The sequence below is a fragment of the Bubalus kerabau genome, chromosome 13, assembly GCF_029407905.1.
Source record: "Bubalus kerabau isolate K-KA32 ecotype Philippines breed swamp buffalo chromosome 13, PCC_UOA_SB_1v2, whole genome shotgun sequence".
NCBI classification, from domain to species: domain Eukaryota; kingdom Metazoa; phylum Chordata; class Mammalia; order Artiodactyla; family Bovidae; genus Bubalus; species Bubalus kerabau.
This window is the reverse complement of record NC_073636.1, coordinates 38,887,994-38,911,740: the sequence shown is the minus strand read 5'-3', so window position 1 is coordinate 38,911,740 and position 23,747 is coordinate 38,887,994. Positions and strand designations below refer to the sequence as shown.

At 46.1% G+C, this 23,747-nt stretch overlaps 1 protein-coding gene across 1 annotated transcript in view; it reads right to left on the bottom strand.

Moving 5' to 3' along the window:
* Positions 1 to 23,747, bottom strand: part of DTD1 (D-aminoacyl-tRNA deacylase 1) — a 78,247-nt gene that overhangs the window by 42,831 nt on the left and 11,669 nt on the right. Inside the window, exon 4 of the mRNA XM_055544093.1 lies at positions 20,106 to 20,212. Coding sequence (XP_055400068.1) covers positions 20,106 to 20,212 — 107 coding nt within the window. The remainder of the gene's footprint in view (positions 1 to 20,105; positions 20,213 to 23,747) is intronic.

Genomic DNA, 23,747 nt, shown 5'->3' with positions numbered 1-23,747 from the left:
GACTACAGGATTCACCATGACCACTTCTGCTGACAATGTGATGCTTACATACTAAGTTTAACCAACGGAGCTCCCCCACCAACCCAGAAGTTTTTAAGGGCAGGGAAGACGACTCATATAGTCTAAAAGAATAACAAACCTTTAAAAGAATCCTTGTATACTCAGGCTTTTTCTGAACCAAAAATTCTTTACAATACAGAGTTATAATATTATTTTACAAACACTGCTATCAAATAGCAATTTAGGAAGTTTATTTTGGCCCAAACACAGAAGCAAATCTTCTTTTTTTCCCCCAAAGTTAGTATTGGTAAGCTTTTCTATGAACGCCCAAATTCAAAGAACCACAAATGATCACTGATTATTTTAGCTGTGGCACGTGAACCAAGCTCACACCCAAGTCTGAAGTCAGGACTTTATACAAAGGTACAAAAGTTGCAAAAGCATAACTGGCTCATATGCTTTCTAAATAGGATGACTATTTTCTTTCTAATTTTGCCAATGTTAAAACAGTGGTAACTTGACTTCCAATTCTTGGAAGCCATCCTGCAAGGTGGTTTGACATTGGGAAAGCTCTGGAGTGCCCTGCTGACTGTAAGTTGAAAGGTTCATGCCTACTGGTGATGCTCTTTCAGTTCATGTTTCCTCCAGGCAAACCTCCTCCTCAGCAAAGCCTACTTGGCAACCTTGTTACTCTCTAGGACCAGGTCTGGTAGGAAGGGCTGCTCTGCTCCCATTGCCCCCACCTTTTTTTAATGTAGAAATAAATGTCCTGTAAATCATCAGAAATTAAATAAGCAAATGTAGTCATGCCAAAATCTTCCTACTAAAACATCTGTTCTAACAACAACCAATTAAAGTGATGACAGAGTCGATAAAAAATAGAACAGATGACCATGCTGGTGCTGTTTTTAATGCTTTGCGCCATGAACAGCTCAGGAGTGAGGGGTTCAGCTTCCTCAGGCTTCAGCCTCTCAGATGCAGTCAAGGCTTTGAGAGGAGCATAACTCAAGAGTGCCATCAGCCAAAAACATGATGCTGTTCCACACTGATCGAGACGGGCAAAGGCCTTGGGAAACGATGGAAGGGAGGCCATCGACAGGGTATTCTTCGTTCATCACAAGGATCAATTAAAACCTCTCCATGACCCTAGATCCTTTACAACTGCTATGTTTTAAACATTTTTCATTAAGTGTTCTTAATTAAATAGGCCGTGAAAATAAATATGAGAATAACATTTAAACCGTAGAGACCAAGGTCTCAGAATGAAATACTGGAGAAGAGAGGAGCCCCCAGCCCAAAGACGTCTGTGAAGGGGCAGCCTCTCCATCCCGCCTCCCTTCCTCCCACCAAGGAAAGCACCGCCCGGGCTCTGCGGGTTCCAGTTTGTCTACACTGTGGAGACATCTGGAAGAAGGCTAACCATGGAAAGACAAGGATCTCTGGTGTCCACGTTTGTGAGGCTGTCATCGCATCCAGCTCAGACTCTGCAGCGCTGAGCCCCGTCACAAGCATCATCAGGAGCACATGGACGCCCCCCGACTCATGGCGGCCTAAGCAAACAGGGAGAATGGGTCACCCGGGTGAGGGGGAGTGTGGTCACATGCTGGCCACTGGTGCTGTTTCACTATAACCGAGATGCTGGGGAACGGGCCCTGGTTACCCGTGAGAAGCAGGAGGCTGAGGAAGGCGGGCAGGTCCCCAGGGCCCAGTCAGTGACAGATGCTGACCATGACCAGGAAAAGGACTGCAGCCAAACAGACACCAGAGCTTCTGAGCAAGACCGTCTGGCTTCTGTGAGGCCTGGGCTCAAAGGTCAGAGGGAGCCGTTGGCCTGCAAGGGGCGGCAGCACCATGGACAGACCCTGTGGGGCGCAGCGACCCTACCCACCAATACCTGAGTCCAGAGCTTCTGGCCCGGGCTCCTTGGAGGTGGTCTCGGGCACAGTCCTCCACACCACTTCTCGCAGATATAGCGCTGCTGCTGCTGCTGCTAAATCACTTCAGTTGTGTCCGACCCTGTGCGACCCCACAGACAGCAGCCCACCAGGCTTCCCCCTCCCTGGGATTCTCCAGGCAAGGACACTGGAGTGGGTAGATATAGCGCTAAACACCCCCAAACACTTGCCCCTGCCTGGTCCCCACACCACACAGTGGCCCGTCTGGGTGTCAGATGGCCTTGGGGATGCAATCATATGCCTACCAAGGGGTCCCCCACTAAGTCTGCAATCAAGCGGTCCACAGTGTCCCCTTCCCTGCTGGCTAGAGAGGCTCAAGCCAAGACACGTGGGGGGTTGCACGCTGCAGAGACCCCTCTCCTAGGGAGACCCTCGCCACCTCTGAGAAGCTCATCAAGCAGAACCAAGGGAAACAAACATCCAAGAGCTGCAGCTGCAAAAATGGTCAATTCAATCACAGTAAAGCTGAAAAGAAAACCTTCTGGTGACCTCATATTCAACTATCAAAAAGAGAGGCAGAAAAATCCGGGAAAGGGCAAGTGAAAGAAGCTATTTAAGTTTCCTCCTAAAAGAGCAGTGAGTGGCTCAGAAGAGCTCGTGGTCCGCGTGAAAATGAGAACTCTGCAGCTCGCTCCACTCAGCAGCTCCAGACCCAGAAGAGCACCCACCCAGACTCACAGCTCAAAACAATCAGGGGAGGGCTCGGCTTCTGCGACACTGACCAGGACAGCCGGAACAGGGGCCACCACCAGCCCTCTGCTGAGCCACACACAGGACGGGCCCTGTGACAGGTGAGGGTCAAGGTGACCCAACAATGGGGCCCCCGGCATCCCCCACCTCTGAACAATGCAGTGTGGCCGTCACGCTTCAGGGCTGACGCGCTCACTCCAAAGTCCTCGATGAAAACAAAACTGCCTGCTCTTCCTCAGAGCTGTTACGAACTGACCTCACTGTTTACCATGTGTGTATTTAACACGCTGGCATCTCATAAACAGAAACTCAAGAAAATCCGAGACTCGGAACAGCTTGCCAGAATAGCACGTACAGTCAGGTACCATGGAACGCTCCTGGCTACAGCAAGAGCCCAAAATGTGCTTTTTACGTTTCAAAACATAATTCAAAAATAGATGATAAAATCTTGTCCTACAGACATCTGTTATCTGAGAAAACGTAAACACATGGACAAACATATGTTGTTCGATTCAACAGGATTACAAGAGCCATGCACAGGCACGTGTAACGTCTTCAAGGAGCTATGTGGAACACGATGCTCCTCGTTTCTTTATGAAATAAGAATTGGCTGGGACTTCCCGGGTGGTCCAGTGGCTAAGACTCTGCGCTCCCAATGCAGGGGGCCCAGGCTCGATTCCTGGTCAGGGAACTAGATCCCACATGCTGCAACTAAATGTCCTGCACACCACAACGAAGATCGAAGATCCCAAGTGCTACAACCAAGACCTGGTGCAGCCAAATAAATAAGTATTAAAAATAATAACAATAACTGGCAGCCTCAGACTAAAGGTAGTACCTGTCACATTGTGCAGTATTCTAAGTTGCCCTGGGCAGTTTCACACCTACGCGGACTTCTTACTCAGGACGTGCAAGCAATCCCAGCCTGCCGAGGATGGGTCAGTGACTGTGCGGATGCCAGAGATAGGGCAGCAAGGAGATGGGGGCAAGGAGACCCCTCCAGAAGCAGAGGCACAGGCAGCCCCTACCTCGTGGGGAAAGGAGAGGGCGCTTGGGTCAAAGGGCACCAGAGCCCTAGGACTGCTGGAGGCTTCCTGTGGAAACCTGGTGGAGTCAGACCCCATTGGGCAAGAAAACTGATTTGAAGCAAAGACAACCAGCTGGCATTTTGAACACAGAAGACAGGTCATTGTAGGGACAAACGATGGATCTCTGTCACAATTATTGAGGATGAGCCGAACACCTGGCAGGGCAAATAGTGATGCCCTTATTCCTCGGACAAATGTTTGCTAAAGCTCCTACTATGTGCTTGGGGGGGGCGGCATTCACCTTAAAGGGGCACCTATATCCTTTTACGTGCATCCTTTCCAATGACCTAGGAAGGCAACTGCCGCAGGTGAGAGCCACACCCTGCTCACTGAGCCCAGCACCTCCCCTCTGCCTGCCCCCCAGGGACCTCGCTCTGGGGAGGCCCTCCCGAGCCCCTGGACCACCTTTGAGCATCACAGTTCCTGCTGTGTCCAGGAACACCTGCTGCTGACAAAAAGCCAGCCCTGTCTTTCTGGGTACCAGCTGCAGAGAACAAAATGCAGAGCCACAACACCAGCTGCTGGGCAAGGTGACTTCCAAGAAACCAGATCCAGAGTTTTCCAGGAAACCAGAGTCTTCCAGGTCTTCTTTTCATGGTAAAACTACCCAGTTGTCTTGGGCATCCCCACTGCCCTAGGCCTCTTCATGCCCACATCCTCTTGGTGAGCGTTCCCTCACACCTACCACAGGTTGGGAGTTGAGGCCGCCACACCCACCTCGCCCAGTCAAGGCCAGTGGGATCCACGGGCCTGCTGCTGTCGCCCTGCCCCACCCACGATCTACACCTGCAAATTCAGCACAAAGTTCCTTTCCCTCAGCTCTGGGTTTCATTTATAAGGGCTGGAAACTATCGTGCTTTCTGGCTCATGTAATGAGAAAAATGGGCTTCCCTGGTGTCTCAGCAATCAAGAATCCACCCCACAATGCAGGAGACGCAGGAGACCTGGGTTGTATCCCTGGGTTGGGAAGATCCCCTGGAGGAGAGCACAGCAACCCACTCTAGGATTCTTGCTGGAAAAATCCCATGGGCAGAGGAGCATGGTGGGGTCATAGAGAGTTGGACAAAGCAACTGAGCACTCACGCAATGAGAAAAATCCTTTGATTAAACATACATATATACACACTCATGCTAATTCATCTTCTAAAGCAAACAAAACTATGTTTAAAAAAAAATTAAGTAGACAAATTGCAATCTCACTGAAATACATCAAACTGTGCTAAAGGATGACACAAAGTGGGAAGAAAAGGATACTAGGAGGATGGTAGAGTTGAACTAAAATCAGATGTTGGGAAGAAGAGACCAATTTTTCTTACAGAAAAATTCCAGATCATTAGGGTTGCCAGACTTAACAAAGTACAGGACACCCAGTTAAATATGAAGTTCAGATATCTATCACAAGGCACATTCTGACATCACAAAACTACTCATTGTTTATCTAAAAATCAAAGTCATCTGGGGTGTCCTGCAACTCTACAAATAATCCATGTAGATGTTTCTGCTCTAGGAAATGGAGTTTACTCTTCCCTGAACCTCTTCAAGATGGGCTGCGCTTAGGGATTCACTTCTGAGAATGGAGTAGGTCAGTGACCCTGCAGCAGAGAGACCCAGCCAGACATCACCAGCCAGGGGACCGCGGCTCATGTTCTATAGATGTCACACATCCCCCTACATGATGAGACATGAAGGGCCCTCCACCCTGTGTGCTCATTTTAAAAGCCCATGCGTGCACGATAAGTCACTTCAGTCATGTCCAACTCTTTGTGACCCATGGACTATAGCCTGCCAGGCTCCTCTGTCCATGGGATTTTCCAGGCTAGAATACTGGAGTGTGCGTTGCCATTTCCTTCTCCAGGGGGATCTTCGCGACCCAGGGATCTGACCCAGGTCTCCTGTGGCTCCTGCATTACAGGTAGATTCTTTACCACTGAGTCACCAGGGAAGCCCCTACAAAGATCATAATCCCGGTCTAATCGCAAGACACGTAGTGGGACAAACCCAGGCATGGGGGCGTTCTGCAGGATCTCAGGACTGTCAGGTCAGGATCGTGGAATTGCTGCCGTTCCCCTTTGTTAAAAATGAGAAAGATGGAGAAACTGTCCCAGACAAGGAAAAGCAGTGGGGACCCTGAATGGGATCGTGGGATGGACCAAGGGGATGAATGGCGACAGGTAGATCCAAACAAAGTCTGGAGCCTGGGCCACTGTCAGGCACGCACACCAGTTTCTAGCTCTGACAGATGAGCCATGGAAATGCAGGAGGGTGAACGATGAGACACGTGGGTAGGAGGTACCCAGGAACTCTCTCCTTGGAGCGAAAACTACCCCACAAGTTTTACTTAAAAAAAAAAAATCAGAGGTAACAGAATGCAAGGACCTGCAGCATTAACCCTGGGATGGTCCTAGCAAACTTCAAAGGACAAACCTGAGGCAGAAAGTGGTGGGGCTGGTGTGACCCAAGAGCCCTGGAGTGAAGTTTCTGGTCATCGTCTTCTGCCATTGGCTCATGTCCCTTTGTAAAGAAGTTCTTATTTTTAAAAAACTTTTAAAAATTAAGATTATTGGCACTTCATGAGTCTTGTCAACTTCCTCCCTGTGTTTTGCTGGAGAATTTTGAAGCCTTTCTGCCTTGGGCACGTCCTTTGAAGTTTGCTGGGACCGTCTCAGGATTAATGCTGCAGGTCCTATAACTCAGAGAAGCCTGCATGCTGGGCAAGCCCTGGCCTCTTGATGTCTATCTCTCTGCATGTGTGTGGCTGTGTGTCCATCTCATAAGCACATGCACACACATGCACACAGATACTGCAATGCTTGACTTGAATACACAAAAAGCTGGGCACACCTCCAGAGTCCAGGAAACTCCCTTTTTCTTTTTTATTGATTTTTATCAGAGTATAGTTGCTTTACAATATTATATTAGTTTCCGCTGTCCAGCAAAGTGAATCAGCTATAAAAACACATGCTGCTACTAAGTCGCTTCAGTCATGTCCGACTCTGTGCGACCCCATAGACGGCAGCCCACCAGGCTCCCCTGTCCCTGGGATTCTCCAGGCAAGAACACTGGAGTGGGTTGCCATTTCCTTCTCCAATGCATGAAAGTGAAAAGTGAAAGTGAAGTCGCTCAGTCGTGTCCGACCCTCAGCGACCCCATGGACTGCAGCCTATCAGGCTCCTCCATCCATGGGATTTTCCAGGCAAGAGTACTGGAGTGGGGTGCCATTGCCTTCTCCGATATATACACATATCCCCTCTTTTTTGGATTTCCTTCCCATTCAGGTCACCACAGAGCAGAGTTCCCTGTGCTACACAGTAGGTTGTCATTAGCTATCTACTTCATACATAGTATCGGTAGTGTGCATATGTTATCTCAGTCTCCCTATGCATCCCTTCCCTTTCCCCCCCTGGTGTCCATACTTGTCCTCTACATCTGTTTTGCTTTGCAAATAAGCCCATCTATACCATTTTTCTGGGCTTCCCAGATGGTGCTAGTGGTAAAGAATCCTCCTGACAATGCAGGAGACATAAGAGACATGGTGTGTTTGATCCCTGAGTCGGGAAGATCCCCTTGAGAAAGGAATGGCTACCCACTTCAGTATTCTTGCCTGGAGAATCCCACGGACAGAGGAACCTAGTGGGCTACCATCCATGGGGTCGGACATGACCAAAGTGACTTAACATGCACATACCATTTTTCTAGATTCCACATACAGGCGTTAATAAGAGATATTCATTTTTCTCTTTCTGACTTCAGGTAACTCACTTTTACAGAAAACTCTAGAATGAACACTGCCCTCCCTCCTCTCTGCCATCCACCCACCACCAGCACAGATTTGTACCCAGCAGTGAGCCCGGTGTGTAAATACAGAGCACCTTTGTGCACATTCTCCACAGCCTTGGTCCCGGATATTCCTAGAGCACAGAGTCCTAGGGAAGACCACACTAGAAGCAGTCCACTACCCAGAGGAAGGGTGGTTTCCTGGGCACAGGCCTCAAAAGTGAAATTGGGGCTTTTTGGGGTTTGGCCTGGAACGACCTGAGCACGAACGTCCGGAAGGAGAAGCAGGTCGGCCCCTCCTTGGCCCCAGCCATCCTGAGGCCGTAAACAAAATATGTTCAAAGAATTTCTACCAACTCAGATATATACATTTTCAAAAATACAACATGAACATATAAATACAAATATGACTGAGGCAGTGTTCCAGATTGGAGGAAACCAAAGAGACATGACCGATGAAACCTGGATCTCAGAGAAGACCCCAGCACAGAAAAGTGGGAAAACTAGAGAAATTCACTTTAGAGTTCAAGATTAGTTCATTATATTGTACCCATGTTAATTCCTTACTTTTGATAACTATGCTGTGTTCATGTAAGATCTGAATACAGGAGAGGCTAGAGAAAGAAACTTATTACCATTGTGGTAACTTCTTTTCAAGTTCTAAGATCACTCCAAAATAAAAAGTCTGAACAGATACATTTTTGCAAGGAACATGTAAGAGACTATAAAAAGAAACCTTATAGACCACATGCATTCTTTTGTAAAGATATTTCAAAGTTATTGAAAAGAGTATGAAAATTGACTTTTATTTCATTTTTAGATTTCAGACTACAAAGTAACCTTTGCAAAGGAAGGCAGCAAAGGTTGAGCCTTACTGTTTGTACCTTGTCAAATGAGCTGGATGGGTGGGTGAATGGACAGATGGGTGAATGGACAGACAGACATAAAGACAGGTGGAGGAGGGGTGGCAAAGCAGGTGGGGGAAAGGGGCCAGATCTAGACCCTGCACTGCCTCACTGGCTTACTGAGCGCCAGCATCGCCACAGCCTTGGCAAAAGAGGGGGAAGATCACCATGTAAACCTCACATGCATGCACACCAAGTGGCTTCACTCATGTCCAACTCTTTGCTACCCCATGGAGTGTAGCCCACCAGGCTCCTCTCTCCATGGGAGTCTCCAGACAAGAATACTAGAGTGGGTTGCCATGCCTTTCTCCAGGGGATCTTCCCAACCCAGGGACTGAACCCGTGTATCTTAAGTCTCATGCACTGGCAGGCGAGTTCTTTACAACAAGCGCCACCTGGGAAGCCCCTATAAATCTTGTGTTAAATACTAAAATTCATCTACAGAGAAATCGCAGGAAGTCATTTTCTGAGTCTGCTCCCCCGGCACTGCATCACTGCAGACTCGACCTGGACTGGTGGATTTCCCCTTGAGGGGGCAGTAGGAGAAGCAGCAGGTAGCTGGGCCCAGCTACCCATATTCAATCAGAAGACGCTGGCACGAGGGGCTTTAAGATGGCCAGTCCCCCCTCTTCACTGGAACGTTTGCAAGAGTCTCCAAGTAAGGAGAATGCTTTCTTATGCTGGAAAGTGGATGTACCAGTGTGTCCTGTTTTACTCCTCTTATTTGTCTTAAATAACTCACAGTAAAGTATTTTTAATTGGAAAATAACAAACAAAAAATGAGCTTGGATCCCAGAAGCAATGCTGTTCTGAAATGTTTTTTAAAAAAATAAATATTTCGATTTACTAAATTACATGCACAATCCATTTTGAAAGGAGCATAGTTCAAGGTACTTAGTCAATTACTGTCAAACACTTTCTGGGAAACTTTTCTCCCAAATTGGATCATGAAAACAAGATGTCTTCGGGACGCCAGCCCTATTAAGACCTTGTCAAAGGAAAACCACTTCTCAGAGGGGTTAGCACTGCCCTTCTGACCCAAGCAGGACGACAAAGGGCCAGGGAACTTGGAGGACCAGACCACTGGGCAAAGCCAGAGACGCATCGTTCCTACCGAGGCAGGATCCCTCCCCCTAGCCCTGGACCTTTATTCCCCATTCCCAGCACGCACCGAAAGCAATAAAAATGATTTTGAAGTAAGAGCCATAAAAAGAAAGTTAATTTATTATTTAGCCTCCCTGAGCCACAGTGTACTATCTGAAGCAGCTGTATCAGTTCAGCCATGTGACAAGAAAGTAGTGACCAGACAGTTGTTTTACATCTATTTAAAGGGAAAGTAGAACCAAAAAAGGGCATGAATCACAGGCTGGAATCAAGATTGCTCAGAGAAGTATCAACAATCTCAGATATGCAGACGTTACCACTCTAACTGCAGAAAGTGAAGAGGAACTAAAGAGCTTCTTGATGGGGGTGAAAGAGGAGAGTGAAAAAGTTGGCTTAAAACTCGACATTCAAAAAACTAATATCATGGCATGTGGTCCCATCACTTCACGGCAAATAGATGGGAAAAAACGGACGCAGCGGCTAGATTTTATTTTCTTGGGGCTCCAAAATCACTGCCAATAGTGACTGCAACCATGAAATTAAAAGACGCTTGCTCCTTGGAAGAAAAGCTATGACCAACCTAGACAGCATACTAAAAGGCAGAGATATCAATTTGCTGACAAAGGTCCGTCTAGTCAAAGCCATGGTTTTTCCAGTAGTTGGATGCATTACTGTACAGATGTGAGACTTGGACCATAAAGAAGGCTGAGCACCGAAGAACTGATGCTTTTGAACTGCAGTCCTGGGGAAGACTTTTGAGAGTCCCTTGGAAGGAGATCAAACCAGTCAATCCTAAAGAAAATCAACCCTGAATATTCACTGAAAGGACTGATGCTGAAGCTGAAGCTCCAATATTCTGTCCACCTGATGCAAAGAGCCAACTCATTGGAAAAGACCCTGATGCTGGGAAAGACTGACAGCAGGAGGACAAGGGGACAACAGAGGATGAGATGGTTGGATGGCATCACTGACCCAATGGACATGACTTTGAGCAAACTCTGCGAGATAGTGAAGGACAAGGAAACCTGGTGTGCTGCAGTCCATGGGGTCACAAAGAGTTGGACATGACTTGCTGCTGCTGCTACTGCTAAGTCGCTTCAGTCATGTCCGACTCTGTGCGACCCCATCGACGGCAGCCCACCAGGCTCCCCCATCCCTGGGATTCTCCAGGCAAGAGTGGGTTGCCATTTCCTTAGAGAGTGAACAACAACAAGAACCAAAAAAGGGGGAAGGGTACAATTGGACCTCTATTCCTATCTAATCTGAGATGTCATTGCATACAGGTGCGCAAAGACATAAAGCACGACAAGCATTTCATTATTAGAAATTTAGTATCAATAGCAATGGAATACTACTCAGCCATAAAAAAGAATGAAATAATGCCATTTGCAGCAATATGGATGGACCTAGAGATGATCATACCAAGTGAAGTAAGCCAGACAAAGAAAGACAAATATCATATATCACTTACATGTGGAATCTAAAATAGGACACAAATGAACTTATCTACAAAACAGACTCTCAGACACAGAGAATAGACTTATGGCTGCCAAGGGAGACAGGGGTGAGGGAGGGATGGAGTGGGAGCTTGGGATTAGCCGATGTAAACTATTATATACAGAATCGATGGACAAGAAGGTTCTGCTGTATAGCAGAAATCAAAACGACACTATAAGTCAACTACACTTCAATTAAAAAAATATTTTGTTTAATTATCTCTCTTACATAGGACCCAGCTTGAAGGGCCAAAGTTAAGGAGGGACCTGAGACAGAAGGAAAGTCTAGGCTTGATTTCAAACCTCCTTTCCCTTAAGTGCAGGGGTTGGTGGTGAAGACTTAAATTGTTTGGACGGGCAAACATGGAGCTGGAGCTTTAAGAGTGGTCAAATATACAAAGTCCCCCTCCTTGAGGGCTGGAGGACAGGCACAGTTATGGTGCTCACCCAACATCCGAGCGCACGCCCACGAAGTGAGTGGTCCCAAGAGACATGTGAGCAGAGGTGACCAGCAACTGCTGATAAGGGGTCTCCAACCCTCTCCTCTCCTGCACAGCAGGCCAGTGTTATAAGTGGGGGAGCCTGGGTCCCTGAGTCAGCAAATGGAGTAGACTCCTACCAACCTAGTCTGTGCTTTGGTGCCAGTAACTTTTATTGTGTGAAGCTACAGAGACGTCTGAGTGTCTCCTGTGGCAGACAGCATTTCTTTTATTTACTTATTTGGCTGGGTCTTAGTTACCGTATGCAGGCCCTTTAGTTGCAGCACGTGGGATCTAGTGCTCTGACCAGAAATCGAACCTAGGCCCCCTGCATAGGGAGCATGGAGTCATAGCCACTGGACCACCCTGGAAGTCCCTAGCATTTCTTAAGACGGTTCCAATAAAGATACTTCCATTCAGAGAATAATTAACCTAGAACTTCGGAAAAAAAGAGCAAGGAAGTTCTAAAATGTAGCAGGTTATGATATGTTTACGGGGAAGATGAAAGTATGCAAAGCTGCTCTCATACGTACACGTTTCCTCCATCGTCCTACAGAAACACTCACACAAGCAGGAAAAAATTTACATATGAGCATGTATACTAACACACTGCCCATTTGTATTAGGAAAAAAAAAATTTTAAATGCTCTTCAAACAAAGAAAGAATACAGCCACTCAATGGCCTGTTCTCTGTGGTCCCCACCCTCTACCCCTAGATGTGTGCTCTGCCCACATGGCTCTCCAGCTGGACCTTCAATCAGCACTGCCCACAGCTGGCCACGCACAGGGACACCCGTAAGGTGTGAATTCTCTGTGACGGGTGACAGCCACTGGTGTAGGATGCCAAGTACATGGGGATTTGTCACACTATCCTATTTATGTGAGCTCAACGTTTTCTATGGCATAGAACTTTAAAAATGTAAATTTCAGAAAAATTGCCATAATTAAAAGTGACTAACCTTTGCAATAAACAGAAAAGACTATGCTCACTCAAAGAGGCAAGACCACTAACCCAGGCAGATAAAGCAACTTCTCAAGCATTTGTATCAGTGGCTGGAATGGGCTGCGATTAACTCATTGTTCACTAAAGCGCTCATGTCAATTCAATGGTGAGGGAAGCAGTCTGGATCGAGATTAACTTGACAGTGCATGACCTGGCTTGAAAAAACAAAATACTGAGAAAGAAGCATTCCCAATGGATCCGCATTTTCTAGACTATGCTGTAGACCCTAAGACTCAGTTCCTGTTGTGTTGTTACTGGAATTAAATTTAAGTGGAATATCAAAATATAGCGAAACAAATTAATAAACAAAAACAAGCTTTGAAATAACTTTAAATTACAAATTAAAGTCAAAATATGGAAGTATGGTCCATAAACACTTATTCATATCCCAACTCATAATTAAACTAGTAATGTAGCTTTTAAACTAGTAAGTAAGTGCCAAAGCTAGTTATCTGCTTTTTGATGACAGCTATTCTGACAGGTGTGAAATGATGTCTCATTGTGGTTATAATTTGCATTTCCCTGATGACTAGAGGTGTGGAGCATCTTTTAATATGTCTATTGGCCATCTGGATACCTTCTTTGGAGAAGTGTCAGTTTAGGTCCTCTGCCCACTTTTTAATCAACTGTTTTGTAGATACTGAGTTGCATAATTTCTGTATAGACTCTGGATATTAACCCCTTATCAGATATGTCATTTGCAAATTCTTCTCCCATTCAGCAGGTGGCCTTTTCATTTTGCTGACAGTTTCCTTCACCATGCAAAAGCTTTCTAGTTTAATACAGTCCAATTTGCTTATTTTTGCTTTTGTTGCCCTTGCCTGAGGAGACAGATCCAAAAACATATTTGTATATATATAAATATACAAATATATAATATATATGTGTGTGTTCTGCCTATTTTCTTCTACTTTTATGGTTTATGATTAAGTTTTTAACCCATTTGAGTTTATTTTTGTGTAAGAAAAAATCATATTTTGGTATAAGAAAATGGGCTAGTTTCATTCTTTGGTATAAAGAACATTTGGTATAAAAAAAAATTTTTGGTATAAGAAAATGGGCTAGTTTCATTCTTTTACATGCAGCTGTCCAGTCCTCCTAACATCATTTATTGAAGAGACAATTTCCCACTTTATATTCCTGCTTCCTTTGTCAGAGATGAACTGACCATGTGAGTGTGGCCAAGAGGGAGAGTGCATGAGGGAGCCCTCATGCACTGTTGGTGGGGACGTAAACTGGTACAGTCACTATGGAAAATAGTTTGGAGATGTCTCAAAAAATTAATAGAACTACCATAAGATCCAGCAATTTCACTTCAGGATATATACCCAAAGAAAACAAAACACGAATTGAAAGAGATATATGCACCTCTATGTTCACTGCAGCATCATTTACAATACACAAGATATGGAAGCAACCCAAGTGCCCACCAATGTATGAATGAATAAAGATGATGTGGTTATAAATACACAATGGGATATTAATCAGCCATAAAAAAAGGAATGAAATCTTGCTATTTACAACAACATGAATGAATCTAGATGTTATCATGCCAAGTGAAATAAGTCAGGCAGAGAAAGACAAATACCACATGATCTAACTTAAATGTGGACTCTAAAAAACAAACAAAGCAAAACAGAAACAGATCGTAGATACAGAGAACAAACTGGTAGTTGCCAGAAAGGGAGGGAGGTGGGAAAAGGAAGTGAAGAAGACCAAGGAACAAATTCCCAGTTATAAAATAACTAAGTCACAGGAACATAATATACATAGTAAGGAATATAGTCAATAATACTGTAATTTTGTATGGTGACAGATGGTTACTAGAATTATCATGGTGATCATTCAGTAATGTATTTAAATGTGGAATTGCTATGTTGTATAACTGAAACTAACATCATATATTAATTATACCTCTATCAATAAAATAAACAGATAATATAACCTTAACAAAAAGACACTGTTAATATCGATTAATGGTCAAAAAAGGAGGTTAACATTGTAAGACACTTTAATTTCCATGTCTCCCTTATGAATCTAACCTTTTACTCAACAAAATTGTTTCCCACCTGTCAAACACAGACCATGTTTCTAACTGTGACATACAAAGGCTCTGGAGACAGGCCAGTGATTCCCAGAACCTGGAAAAATACAACAGGATGAGTAAGCCCTGAAGGATGGCTTTGCAAGCCTGTACCAAGGGATTCTGGTCAACACCATCCAACGTTCAGGGAAAACAAGAACACACAGACCTGTAAACCTCAGTGCAATTACAAGTGAACTGAAGGTCAATGGCAAGGACATGAACCCATTTCCAGATCACCTGACTCCTAGAGGACCAAGTTCCACCCACTGATCTGAGAGGTGTTGAGGCTTCATTTCTTTGAACAGATCATATTATAGATCAGAAAGATGGCAGTTAAGGAAGTTGCGTCAGAAGAAACCTGAGACAGGATGACCTGAAAGACTGTCTTCTGCTGGAACCCAGTTCGTTTACTTAGTAGCCATGTCCCATGACCTTGAACAAGTCAGTCAAGGAGAGAATCGAGCTTCCCCCCGTCTTGTGGTACTTGAGGGTCCACAAGCACGGATATAAAGCTCAGAAACCATTAGTTCTCAACTGTGTTTCTATTAACGATGATAATCTGCTATGTACTATAATCCTCTTTCAGGTGGAATAATTTCATTTTTCAAAAGTGAGGTTTACTTTTAGATTACACATTAAAAAAAAAAAAACAGAAAAACAACATTCTCAACACTTTTTTTTCTTCCAATTTGGATTGGGGGCAAGAGGAGAAGGGGACGACAGAGGATGAGATGGCTGGATGGTATCACTGACTTGATGGACGTGAGTCTCAGTGAACTCCGGGAGTTGGTGATGGACAGGGAGGCCTGGCGTGCTGCGATTCATGGGGTCGCAAAGAGTCGGACACGACTGAGCGACTGATCTGATCTGATCTGATAGTTGATTTACCAAGTTGTATTACTTTCTAGTGAACATCAAAGTGAATCAGTTATACATACACATATACCCACTCTTTCTTTTTTTAGATTCTTTTCCCATCCAGGCCGTTATAGAGTATTGAGTAGAGAACCCTGTGCTATACAGCAGGTTCGCATTAGTTGTCTCATTTTATATACAGTTCAACACTTTCTTTAAAGAAAAAACAAAAGAAACATCTAGAAAGAAGAGCAGAGCTACCAGGCACAGAGAGAAGGCACATTAAAAGTTTATGAATCCAGGTCTGGCCAACCTATAAACAAGCAGACTATTTGGCTATTGAGCTGATTACCTCTCACATTATTAGAAGCCCCTTATAAGTTAAACTGATCTTCCCAGGTGGTGAAGAATGTGCCAATTCAGGAGACACAAGAGATGTGGGTTTAATCCCTGTCAGGAAGATCCTCTGGAGGAGGGCATGGCAACCCACTCCAGTATTCTTGCCTGGAGAACCCATGGAGAGAGGAGCCTGGAGGACTACGGTTCACAGATCTCAAAGAACTGGACATAACTGAAGCAACTTAGCATGCACTTGTTCCATGGCATGTGGGATCCTGGTTCCCCGACCAGGGATCAAACCCATGTCCCCTGCATCACAAAATGGATTCTTAATCCCTGGTCCAGCAGAGAAGTCCCTCAATTTTTAAAAAACAGATAAACTTTCTCTGTACCAGAATGTATTAGAGACAGCAGATCCAGAGAGTGGGAGACAGATAAATGAGTTACATACCAACCGACAGTCTTAGGTTTATATAACTGGAATCACATTGCATGTATTCTTTGGAGTTTTCCACGTAAGTTCACAGATCTCCACTGTGTTCAATTTTTAAAACTAACCAGCCAGTTCTCATAACACCTTTGATGAGAATCCACTTCTTGGCCTGATCTGAAACACCATCTTTATTACAAACCAAACTTCTCATCAATAATCAGGCTCCCTTTCAGGCCTCTCATCTCCTCGGTGATGGGTTTCTCTCTTGCTCAGCCAGCACCATCTGTGTTCATTACTGTGACACTGTAATATTACATTTTACATCTAGGAAGGCCAAGTTTGCTTCATAAGACAACAGACACATGAAAAGATGCTCAGCATTGCTAATTATTAGAGAAATGTAAAGTCCAGTGAGGTATCGCCTCACACCAACCAGAATGGCCATCTCAAAATATCTCCAACAATAAATGCTGGAGAGGGTGGAGAGAATAGGGAATCCTCCTAAATCGTTGTTGGGAATATAAGTTGGTACAGCCACTATGGAGAATAGTGTGAAGGTTCCTCAGAAAACGAAAAATAGAGTTATCACATGATCCAGCAGCCTTACTCTGGGGCATGCATCTGGAGAAAACTGTAATTCAAAAAGATACATTCACCTCAATGCTCACAGCAGCACTGAATATTCACAATAGCCAAGACCAGGAAGCAACCTAAATGTCCATTGATAGAGGAGTGGATAAAGAAGAACTGGTGTGTGTGTGTGTGTGTGTGTGTGTGTGTGTGTGTGTGTGTGTGTATATATATAAAGGAGTATTCAGTTCAGTTCAGTTCAGTCTCTCAGTCATGTCCGACTCTAAGACCCCATGAACTGCAGCATGCCAGGCCTCCCTGTGCATCACCAACTCCTGGAGTTCACTCAAACTCATGTCCATTGAGTTGGTGATGCCATCCAGCCATCTCATCCTCTGTTGTCCCCTTTTCCTCCTGCCCCCAATCCCTCCCACCATCACAGTCTTTTCCAATGAGTCAACTCTTCACATGAGATGGCCAAAGTACTGGAGTTTCAGCTTTAGCATCATTCCTTCCAAAGAAATCCCAGGGCTGATCTCCTTCAGAATGGACTGGTTGGATCTCCTTGCAGTCCAAGGGACTCTCAAGAGTCTTCTCCAACACCACAGTGCAAAAGCATCAATTCTTCGGCGCTCAGCTTTCTTCACAGTCCAACTCTCACATCCATACATGACCACTGGAAAAACCACAGCCTTGACTAGACGGACCTTTGTTGGCAAAGTAATGTCTCTGCTTTTGAATATGCTATCTAGGTTGGTCATAACTTTCCTTCCAGGGAGTAAGTGTCTTTTAATTTCATGGCTGCAGTCACCATCTGCAGTGATTTTGGAGCCCCAAAAATAAAGTCTGACACTGTTTCCACTGTTTCCCCATCTATTTCCCATGAAGTGATGGGACCAGATGCCATGATCTTCGTTTTCTGAATGCTGAGCTTTAAGCCAACCTTTTCACTCTCCACCTTCACTTTCATCAAAAGGCTTTTGAGTTCCTCTTCACTTTCTGCCATAAGGGTGGTGTCATCTGCATATCTGAGGTTATTGATATTTCTCCTGGCAATCTTGATTCCAGCTTGTGCTTCTTCCAGCCCAGCGTTTCTCATGATGTACTCTGCATATAAGTTAAATAAGCAGGGTGACAGTATACAGCCTTGACGTACTCCTTTTCCTATTTGGAACCAGTCTGTTGTTCCATGTCCATAAAAAAGAATGGAAATCATGTCATCTGTAGCAACATGAATGGACCTGGAGATTATCATACTAAGTGAAGTAAGTCAGAGAGAGAAAGACAAATACCATATAATATCCCTTATATGTGGAATCTAAAATATGGCACAAATGAACTTACCTACGAAACAGACAGTCTCACAAACACAGAGAACAGACTTGTGGTTGCCAAGGGGGAGGGAAGTGGAGGAGGGATGGAAGAGGAGTCTGGGGTCAGCAGATGCAGACTATTATATACAGAATGAATAAACAACAAGGTCCTACTGTATGGTACAGGAACTATACTCAATATCCTATGACAAACCATAATGGAAAAGAGAATGGAAAACAATATATATATGTAAAGTTGAATCACTATGCCATACACCAGAAATTTACTATACTTGTAAATCAACTATACTTCGACAAAATATTTTTTTTAATGGTTTGGACAGTATAAAGAGAAATGATAAATTCATGTCAATAATATAAATTTTTAATTTGTCTTTGGTTAGAATGGTATTAAATAGCAAATAAAAAGCACGATAAGTCCAGAGACCATGGATGAAAGTAAAAAGCTTTACACTGCAGTAACTTTCAGTTCAGTTCAGTCACTCAGTCATGTCCAACTCTTTGCGACCCCATGGACTGTAGCACGCCGGGCTTCCCTGTCCATCATCAACTCCCAGAGCTTACTCAAACTCATGTCCATTGAGTCGGTGATGCCATCCAACCACCTCACCCTCTGTCATCCCCTTCTCCTTCCACCTTCAATCTTTCCCAGAATCAGGATCTTTTCCAAGGAGTCAGTTCTTCATATCAGGTGGCCAAAGTATCGGAGCTTCAGCTTCAGCACTTCCAATGAATATTCAGGACTGATCTCCTTTAGGATAGACTGGTTGGATCTCCTTGAAGTCCAAGGGACTCTCAAGAGTCTTCTCCAAAACCACAGTTCAAAAGCATCAGTTCTTTGGTGCTCAGCTTTCTTTATGATCCAACTCTCACATCCATACTTGGACCTTTGTAGTAACTTTACAGGCACTTTTTCCTGCTTTTTGAGCAAGGAGTCTGGTATTTTGTCTGCAGGTGATCTGGCCAGCCCTTAGATGTTCGAGGTAACAGACCCCATCAAGGCACAGGCCAGGGCGCGGGTCCCTCCCTCTGCAGCTCACACTTGTGGTTCCAGTCATGGCTTCAGACCAGAACCTCCTCTGACCCGACCCCGGAGAATCTGTGTCATTGGTCTGGGTGCAGCCAGGCAGTGGGAACATTGATTTCTCCCATTACTTTGCTGCATGTCAGAGGCTGAGAACCAGCAGCTTGGATTAAGGCTAGCAGATACCGAGCATACCTGCCCAATGAAAATCAGTAACGAGAAAGAAAGGCTCTGTTCCCCTTAGAAATGGTGACTCTGAACAGGGCAGAGAGCTTCAGGTTTATATAATGCTCCCCCCGGCCCCCACAGCCTTCTCTTCATGGCATCCTAGAAGCAGGGGAGGAAGACGGAACTACCTCCTGAGCTCTCACGCCTCCTGCCCACATGCCTCTCAAAGGTCACTAAGTGGCTGCGTTAATCACAGCCTTCAGAAGCACTAAGCACCTACCAGAAGCCCACAGCACACAAGGGCTAGCACGGATTTCCTTTTTCTGTTTGAATTAAATTTTTTCTGAAGACTGACAGAGTTGGCAGCAAATCCAGGTCAGACATTGCTTTAGGAAACAGGATTCAGAAAGAACCTCCGGTAGCACATGTACCCACACCTGGGATAAACCCACTCCACATACATTCCACACTCGGGCACCAGAGCTGTGGACAAGGGGAGCTATGCCGCTCCGCTGCTGCCACCCAGTGGCCAGTGGGTGCCACAGCCCCACCCAGGAGCTGCTCAGAGGAGGGACTGGGCAGTGCCACGGATTCTGAGTCAGGAGGTGGCCAGGCTATAGCACAGAGGAGATGCAGGACAATAGGTGTGTTCTTGGGAACGGATGTAGGAAAACAAAACCCTAGGTTCCTGCAATGAAGAGATGTCTCCACCCTAGACTGAGACAAGCTCCAGGAACTAAGTCAAAGCCAGAAGGTGTCCCTGGCTCCCAGGAGACTGACCAGCCCCTGATTGTGGGCTTACCTGCTTCGGGTCGGAGGCAGCAGCACCAGGGGCTGGAGATTCCAGTTCTATGGTCACAGGTCCGTCGTTCTGAATGTGAACTTGCATGTAGGCGCCGAACTTGCCATCTGTAAGAGCAATGGCAGCCATCACGAGAGGTAGAGACCTCAGGTTAAGGCTCTCCCCGATCAGTGCAATCGGAAACCTGGGAGCAGGGCCAGCCAGCCCCAGAATAAGGGAGACACAAGACCACACACAGCAGAGGGGCCCTGCACGCCCTACAGCCCTGGCAAGTGGGCGGGCCGGGGAAATCATGGGTTAACAGGACTGTGAAGCCATGAGGACATGAAGTGTATGAACACTTTAGAGGGCAAAGAATTTGGTAAAGTTCAATTTGAACCAACACCACAACTCTGGAATTCCATTTTGGGGCAGACAGCCCAGTGTTTATGACCTGGGGTCTCATGGGGGGACAGATGGGCACAGTCTGCTGATGACACAGCACTGTTTGACCTTGAGAATCCTGACCCTGAAGGCCAGAGAAGGGCGAGAGGTCCCCAGCTCCTCCCTAGAGGATGGACAGGGAGTGAGAGGGGCTCCCTGGAGGAGGCTCCGCAGGGCACAGGACTTGAAAGGCCACGGGATTCAGGGCCCCAGCCAGCTCTGAGGCCTCTGCGTCCCTCCTGCAACACAGGGAGACCAGCGAGAGGACCGAGGTTGAGATGCAAGTTCGAGGAGCAGGGGAGTGCTCCTGTGTGCAGAGTCAGGGTCTGCTCTCCGCATCATGGTCTGAGGGACCATGACTGCCTGCCCATCCCTGGGGGTCACGGTGCACTGCAGCTCAGACGGGCTCTCAAGACGTGGAGGAGGGACACCTGCTTGGTTCTTCACTCCGGTGGTCCCCACAGTCCCCGGGGGAGGAGCCCTCACTTCACATGGAGCACCCTTCACAGGACGGACCACCTCTGGGGGACAGGCCAAGGAGAAGGGCAGCCTAGGAGCCCCTTGGGCTCCCCCCTGCAGAATGGCTCAGTGCTGGGACCCCCGGACACCAGAGCCACCACAGCAGCAAGGGGCCCCTCCAATGATCCATGACCTCATGGAGGGTCCCGGCAGAACAGGCTCGGGCAGTGGCGCAGGCAACTAAGAGAAGCCAAGCTGCTCGCCATTTTTAGAGGCGACATGGATCTAGTTCCCGCTGGGTAGCCAGTCGTGCTCGGATGACGGTGGCTTCCTGTGGCCTCCACTTAGATTAAAGTGGCCATTCAGATCCACAGAGCTTTTGTGCTACCCTTGTCAGGAAAGCTAAAAAGACATCAGCTGGGGAGGAAATCATGTGTTTAATTGCAGGCTAAAAATTATGGCTACAATTAGGAGCAACTTTCAGCTGCAGCTCTCCTCAGGGAAGCTGAAGGCAGGCTCAGGAGGAAAGGAATTATTTCCGACCTTGAATTTCTGTTGCCAGGATATACAGCATATGCTTCACCCTGTTTATCATTCTAAGTAGCAAGAAATTTATTTTCTTTGCCTGTTTTTCTTCAGTTAAGAACAGAACTATTGTGCGCCTTTCCACTGGTACAGACAATAAATCCAAAGACATGTTTCAAGAAGTCTTAAATGGTAATATATTTTTTTTTTCCCAGTCCAGCTCACAGAGTAAAGCCCCCAAGAAAAATTACAATGGTTAGGAAAAATAAAAACATTAAAAAAATAATAATAATGTCAAAAGGCAGGAACATATCTACAAAACTACATCTGGGCTCCAGTGGTGATATAATCAGGTTGTTCTGAAATATAAGTCCCACAAGTTTCCAGCAGCAACACTCCCCACTGGGGCCAACCCCGCAAGGTCCAAGGGCCCTACCAGCCCCAAACCACAGCGGTCCATGTACCGAGAAAGGCTGATGTCCACGCCCCTGATGTCAATGCCTGATAGCCTGCCGACCTCTACCAGGAAGCCACACCCTGCCTCTCTGTGGCCCGGTGTCTTTCAGGATGACCAGCCACCACAAGGAACGTGCGTGTGAGTACAGGCAGGGCACCGGCCCAGAGCCCGGCAAATCAGCATGCAGGAAAACTGGTCACTCTTTTTTTTATATATAAATCTATGTGTGTATGTATGTATTCATTTGGCTGCACCAGGTCTTAGTTATAGCACGCAGGCTCTTTGATCTTCCTCGCATCATGCAAGATCTTTAGTAGTGACATATGAACTCTCAGGGGCGGCACATGAGATCTAGTTCCCTGACCCGGGATCGAACTCGGGCCCCCTGCATTAGGAGCTCAGAGTCTTAGCCACTTGACCACTAGGGAAGTCCCTAAAGGCAATTTAAAAAAAATAAGTCACAGGTATAGGTGGAGAGAAACTCCTTTCACCCTTGTCACCATCCAAAGACAGGAAATGACTCAGCATGAAAGGAAAAGTTTAAATCTTTCAGCAGGGGAAGCAGGAACAGTTTAAAAAACTTTATGGACTCGGGGTCTACAGATTCAGATCTCAACAAAGATGTGATTCTCCCATCGAGAATTCCTAGATTTACATGAACAGTAACGCCTCTGGCATCGTAGCACTGGCCGAAGTACGTAACACAGGCTTCCATTGAAAGTTTACGCATGTGATGAAAATGTTTTAAGTATTAATAGTAAAAAGAGAAGAAAATTAAGCAAACCCATAAAAAAATTAAACCCTAACCATGAAGGAAAGACTCGACGTGGTCTTCCTCCTATGGGCACTTTTCTGCAAGATGAACTTGTCAGGGCTGGGACATGCCCAGAGGGAATATGGGTCGGGATGGGGGGTGGAGGACAGTCAGAAGTCTCCTGCATTCCTTAAACAACCTTCCACATTCCTCTAGCTCTCTGCCACCCACCACAGATCAGACCTGCAGGGAATACATAGGCAGCTCTTTTTAATCCTGTGGAGGCTTCTGATTTGCTGAACAAAGCTGACAGGTAAGCGCTTTCCTAGACTGAGCACAAAACAGCTAAGAGTGGGAACAAGATGCTGGAGAGTGGAGATCCCTCTTCTCAACTGTTCCATTCTGGTATCACATTTATTTTTGTTTCCTAACTATAAAAGCAAAACATGCTCAGAACTCAACTCTGAGAATGGTTAAGGACACCCGCTAAGCGGTACTTTTAGCATTCAGCTGAAGGATGGAGGCTCCTGGGTGGGGGGTGGGGTGGGGTTGTAGGGGGCCACATGAGAACTCAGCATCCTGAAGCCCACTCAGGTTGGGGGTGTCCACGAAGCGCCCTCAGCCTCAGGCTCGTTCTGCAAGAGAGGGGAGGACTGAGGATTTGTGCGCTGGGTTTCTCCCCCAAAGCAAGTATTTGAAGGGAAGGCAGAGGATGAGAAAAACCCTCTGAGAACAGCAGAGGTGTGAACTGCGGAGGATGAAAGATAGTCACAGACTCTGACGTTTCTTCCACTGGAGGCGGGTCTCCACTCTTCCCCCAGAATCTGGACAGCTGAGTAACTGCCCTGACCAACAGCACGTGGGGCATGACACAGGCCACTTTCCAGGCCTGTCGGTGGGGCTGGCGCTTCCACTTCCTGCTCCTTGAAGCGTCCCCTTCTGGTTGGGGAAGCCAGGCACCATTATAGAAATCCAGCTACTCCAATACAGCTGGGCTAGGAGAAGCCAAGCATCATGGGGAGCC